General features: G+C 45.7%; 1 protein-coding gene across 1 annotated transcript in view; it reads left to right on the top strand.

Annotated features, from left to right (window-relative positions):
- The first annotated feature begins 1,210 nt into the window (after positions 1 to 1,210).
- Positions 1,211 to 6,000, top strand: part of mllt3 (MLLT3 super elongation complex subunit) — a 31,176-nt gene continuing 26,386 nt past the window's right edge. The window contains exons 1-2 of the mRNA XM_070930082.1: positions 1,211 to 1,222; positions 1,941 to 2,121. Of these exons, the coding sequence (XP_070786183.1) occupies positions 1,211 to 1,222; positions 1,941 to 2,121 (193 nt within the window). The remainder of the gene's footprint in view (positions 1,223 to 1,940; positions 2,122 to 6,000) is intronic.

The raw sequence follows: 6,000 nt of genomic DNA, 5'->3' as shown, positions 1-6,000 counted from the left end.
CAATTTTCAAACATGAAAATAAGACAGAACAAATGGGAAAATAAAAACTTTTTTTTTTTTGACAGAAAGATCTGAATTTATTATTATCAACCAAAGTTATCCAAAGGTGAGACAGGTCCTGGTCTTTGCTCCAGAATAGCTCGTAAAAGTTTCAGGTTTATTTGTTGAAAGCCAGGTGTGGGCGATGTTTGACTGTCTCAATAACAATTTTAATCACGCTAATCGCTCGTGAACGCTCGCGTTTGACCACTTCAAAAGGGTTTGAACACCTCACATAAACTGTTGAAACTTGCCTCATTCGCCGGCTTTCCCCTGGGACCTGAAGGCAACATAATTATAAGGTGGCTGCGGCCACCTGATTGGAGGTCCGTGTATCTGCTGTTCTCCCATTGGCTCACTCCGTCTCGTGCTCTGTCTGCAGCCCCAGCGGGCACACCAAGCTGCGCGTGCGCTTTACCCCTCCGCGTCGTTAATTTCGCAGAATTGAGGCGGAGAAGGAACGGAAATACGAGGATTGCACGCTCAAAATAAAAGAAAACAGACATTTAGATTGGTCGATTGTGCAAAAAAAGTGAACAACTGTTTTAAAGAAATATGAGAGCAGGGATTTATTGATTGATACAGTTTTTTTACACAGGTCCAAAGTCAGTATTTTGATGAACAATATGATGATAGATTTTTATTTGCTGATTTGAGTATTTGTAAGACATTACATTTATTTATGTGACCACTTTTGGGCCAACTATAAATAAATGAACCATTTTCTCACCAAAAATGTATTCCTTTAGAGCTTCATGTTGGTAAATACATTTCTTAGGCAACTCAATACTTATTGAATAAATAGAAACATGATAAGTAGTTTACTTTAAAAAAAAAAACATTTTAGAGGGTTTTTGTGGTGTCTCGTCAAAATCTTCCAGTAAATAAACTACAAATACCATGTCATATTACATAAAAAAGCATCGCTTTAACAGCGTTCCGCGATAACGGTGTTTACTGCACTGCAGGTGTTTTATTTTGAAAGTCCGCAGCGGATGCCCCCGGTGTCATTGCGGGGCCTTGACAGCCGGCGAGCCTTTGAAAGTCTTGAGTCTGACTTCAGTCCAGGACCAGGAGAGACCATGTCCGCCGTCATAGGCAAACTGTACGCACCTCGACTCGCATTTAAAACTAATTCTCCATGAAATAACAGTAACGCGGGGCCTCAAGGATGGCCAACTCGGTGAGTAGCCGGCCGGAGGATTTGCTCGCCAGCCCGGTCTGAAGGAGTACAGAAAGCCTGTTTGGACATTTTGCTATTTTGTCACACCGGAGGAGTCAGTGTTTTTTTTTTTTTTTTTTACTCCGTAACGAGGGATTTTTCAAGCCTTACACAGCTAGCTAGAGCCGAGACGTGCCGCTACCTCAGTGTGACGTTAATGCATAATTCCACCCAGAAACCTGCCAGTTCCAAATATTTCTCTGCTTCCCCTGGAAAGGAGGAAAAAAAAGAAAAAAAAGAACCGCTTTTGCTAATAAATGAGGCTATTTCAGAACGGGCACGGTCCGTCCTGCCATTCGGCTTCATGTTAACGCGTCAGTCGGGTAAAATGTCAACTTTCCCAAGGGGGTTCCTTGTTATTTTTCATTGCGTTATCTTTTTAACAGCCGTCTAACGTTAACCCCCGCCACACACACACACACACACACAACACACACACTATAATAGAAAGCAGTGCGAGCCCATTTCAGTTGCGCAAAGTTTGTAGACATCTTTTCTGCCTCATGCGTGGTACTTATTATGAATTCTACCCGTGGAAAAGAAAACCAAAAAAAAAATGGAGTTAAAAACAAACCATAGAAGGCGTTATGTTATTATTTTAACATTATTTTCATTCTCTGTCAAACACGTGCAGTGCCCCCCCCCCCTTCCCAACATCATTTTTTTTCCCATTTCACAGGGTGCTGTTCAGGTGAAACTGGAACTCGGTCACCGTGCCCAGGTCAGGAAGAAACCCACCGTGGAGGGCTTCACCCACGACTGGATGGTGTTCGTCCGGGGACCGGAGCACAGCAACATTCAGCACTTCGTGGAGAAAGTCGTCTTTCACCTGCACGAGAGCTTCCCCAAACCAAAAAGAGGTGAGGTGTCGAGGGGGGGGGGGCTGTTTCTCGCTTTTATGTTCGGCACTGTTTCTTCCAGGCAGCGTGGTTTCCCTATGTTGTGAGAGAGGAGGAGGAGGAGGGGAGGGGGGGGCGGCATCCACATGCTCATGTGTCCTCCATCAAGCTGTCGAGTCCATGTAGCTGGACTCCTGACTGCATGCGTCTGTGGAGGGTGGAAGGAAAAGTGGATTTCCTCCTGTGCTGTCAGAAGACATTGGTCAGATGCTTATTGTGGAGGTGGTGGGGGGGGGGGGGGGGGGGTATATAGTGGCAAATGTCTCTGTAATTCCCAAAAGGTTGGAAATAATGTTTAATGGTGAAAAAAAATGGTGTGCTTTTTTTACTGTTTCTTCTAAATGTCACTCCCCATACAGAGTGTGTGTCGGTTTGAAACTACCTGATGTTGCTTTTGGATATGAAACACACAAACCGTGTGTGTGTGTGTGTGTGTGTGTGTGTGAGAGAGAGAGATTGAGAGAGGGCTGCTTGACTATTGGGCGCTGTAAGTGTGAAAAGGTGGAGCAGGGACAGGCCTTTGATTGGTTGCACTGAAACGCGCAAGCGCTTCAAACGAGGAAGTCGAGGTTGGACTGATGATTGCTATTGATCGTTCATATTGCTGTGCACCCCCCCCCCCCCCCCCCCCCCGTGTACCAGTTTACCATCACATGACAAAGAAAAGCAATTACATCCTGACATTCGAGAAGCTGGAACCGAGTGAGTAATCGACAAATCGCTTCGGTCTTGACCGAATCTTGTCTGTTGCAGTCTGGGTCAGATTGTTTCGACGGATCCGTAGTGAAACCGTGGAAAATGAGTTTGTGCGCGCTCTTGTGTCATCAGGTGCTGCGTCCTGATTGGTTGGTCAGCAGCCGGGAAGGCTTGTGGGTATTTGGTCCGGCGTTTCTGACGCTGTCGGGACTTCGATGAGGGCCGTCTCTGGTCGCTGAAGCTCTGTGTAAGTCGTTGATTTGGACGTAAATGAACATAGGTTCATGTGCATTAGGACCAATGTGCCAGTCGATTCATTTGCTCGATTCAAATGTCAAAAAAAAAAAAAAGTGGGAAAAAGTTCCTAGTGACCTTTTTTTTAAACTGATGTAAATGGAAAATAGTTCTTTCAATGAACTAATCAATGAATCAACTATTTGTTTGCAGCTCTGAATGTATCCTAGGAGAGTTATTAGTTGTCTCATGGTTCTGATGCTGTTTCGTAGGCGCTCTCCTCTCTGTCAAGGTGAAATGAATCGCACCACCTCATTGCTTTCGCATGGAATGGAATGGAAACAAAAAGTTCTCTGGTTCCTTTTTTTTAGTACTTATTGTGAACAAAAGTTTCACCGGTAGAACTTTTTCTCGGATCCAGGAAGCTTTTTTCTTTTAGTTCCTGGAGTAGTTCTTGGACTGGATTTTACAGGGATGGTTGAATAAACCAATAAATATCCAGCTGAGAAAATATATATATATCTATAAATCAAATTCCTATCTGCTGATATGGAACCTTTTTTTTTAAGTCTTGATTACAAGGTGCCAAAAATGAGACTTGGCTTCCTGGTCTGTTGGTCCTCAGATGCTCTTGAGGTGTTTCCTAGTTGAAACACAGAGCAAGTGTAAATAGATGCGCGGGAGGGGCCGTGTCAAGACCCTTTTTCTCCGTCTGTTCAAATGTGTGCGTTTTAATGGGTACGCGACGCGCTGGAAAATAAATAAACGGCCGGACAAAACAAGACATCTGACGAGCGCCGCCTTGGACTCTCTTGGAATCTGGAAGTGCTCTGGAGCTGGGACAATTAGTTTCGTTGTCATGTCTGACAATAAGTTGTGTTTTTCATTACCGCCAGTAAGGCATCACCGTGGGCTCTTCATTTTCATGATGTCCCATTCAAATTCAGAGTGGCAAGTTGACTTTAGGTAGCTAGTTGCAACTTTTTATTATCAAGTAATTCTGACCATTCATTTTTTATTTTTTTTAGAGTATTTTATTACTGGTTACATACTATGCAGCCTTGGACACCTGATATTTATATTATTTGAGGAGCGGGACGATGCTGGTTCACCTGGCCTGTCAGACAGTTTTGGCAGCGCAACGTCTGGATCCGCCAGGGTCTTCCCTTACATGACTGTCAGGAGTGTGTGTGCGTGTGCGTGTGTGTGTGTGTGTGTGTGTGATGAATGGAGGTTAGGGCAGCAGGAAAGCGTTCTGTTGGAAATCTGTCATTTGTCACTTGCGGGTTGAACTTAAGAGGCAGTGTACTGTTCCAGATTTGCGCCAGCCTTGCTTCATTTGCTCCCGTAAAAAGAGGCTGACGCTTGTTTCCTTATCGCTCCAAAAAAGACTGCTCTATTTGTCAACCTGTCATCCACTTGTCTGAATGTTCACGCACACACAAAGGTGTGGCAGTCAAAACACAGAAAGTGGCTCTGAGTGAGGAAGCGAGGGGAGGCGGTGAGCGTCACTTCCTACCGCCGGTCCCCCATGATTTGCCGCCGGACACCACATTTAGACGAGTGACGAGTCGGTCAGGAAAGCTGCCACTGCGCTTCATTATTGCCACGCAGTCAACGGGGCCCGGCGTTGAGGCGTCGCCATGGCGACGGCCTAATGGCAATGCCGTCTGAACAAATGGAGGTAAAGAAGCTCTTTGGAACGGGTGAAGGGGGAGAATGAGGGGGGGGGGTGCTATTTTGGCAATAGGCAGCAGCGGCTCATGCTGCTTAAGCACCTCATTTGGAGCCTCGGCTGCCATTTAATCGACTCCTGGAGATGGCATCCCTTCAGAGGTGTTTGTGATATTTCAGGGGACTGGCACTTTTATGGGGAGATGTAAGACGGTGTAATGGGAAAGGAATGGGAGAAGAGTTGAAAAGAGTTTGAGATTTGTGGTGGTGGGTGCAGTGCAGGAAAGATGCGCAAGAGCCGAGGTTCTCTTGAAACACTTGAAACCAAAACCTTTTTATTTTCCTGGTTGGAAAAGGGGGCTGTTGGTTGTGTACCAGCCTTGGCACACATGAACTTATTGTGCCTCGTTTTAGAAACCAAAACATTTTTTTAGCACGATGAATTTGGTGTGTTATGGGACGGAAAATACAGGCAGAAGATAACATTTATTCAGAAAATATGAAAAAAACACAAGGATCCGCCAGTGTGAGGGCGACTGCTGGGGCGGTGGGTAATTCCTGGAGCCCTGCACCTCGTGCTCATTTGTACAGGGGTAGCTGAATAATTCCTGGACGACTGCGCAGCAACAACTTAGTGACTGACGGTAATTCGGAAGATGCTGTCGCAAATGGGCTCAGATTGTAACGTCCACCATAACATCCCCCACAAATGATAAGAGGCGATTTATTCCGGTAAATGTTTGGCTTCCAGGGTCGTCGCTGTTACGCCCCATGTTAGCACGTTTTAGCGCGTCTGTTTTAACAGCAGAGACTCGTCACCTCAATTCGGAAACATTTGGAGCGGTAAGGATCTCTTTCTGTGAACGCACGAGATCGATGTGCAATTGTTCTGTATGCTTTCTCCTGCGAGATGTAGGGTTAAAGACATCGCCCAACGGTTGGTCTTCAAGTTTACGCCGCCACACTCACTTGAAGTCGAACTAGACAACAATAGTTGACGACAGAAGAGTATCTCCTTTCCTTTTTTAAAGAGAGAGCGCTCTGTTCCGTATAGTATAAGCCCCTTGCAATGTATACACACACATACAGATTGATGCCTTAATGATTGGGCCAACATGTTAGCCCCTGGCCATCTCCTGGGCTCTGCGGAGCGCGCTCGCACGAAGCCCTTTTTAACCTCCCCTCACCCTCCGCCCGGGCTTAATTTGTGGCTTGTGTGCACATTACCACATCAAG

The sequence above is a fragment of the Enoplosus armatus genome, chromosome 23, assembly GCF_043641665.1.
Source record: "Enoplosus armatus isolate fEnoArm2 chromosome 23, fEnoArm2.hap1, whole genome shotgun sequence".
Taxonomy (NCBI): Eukaryota; Metazoa; Chordata; class Actinopteri; order Centrarchiformes; family Enoplosidae; genus Enoplosus; species Enoplosus armatus.
The sequence above is the reverse complement of the archived record's forward strand: the minus strand, read 5'-3'. Positions and strand labels throughout refer to the sequence as shown.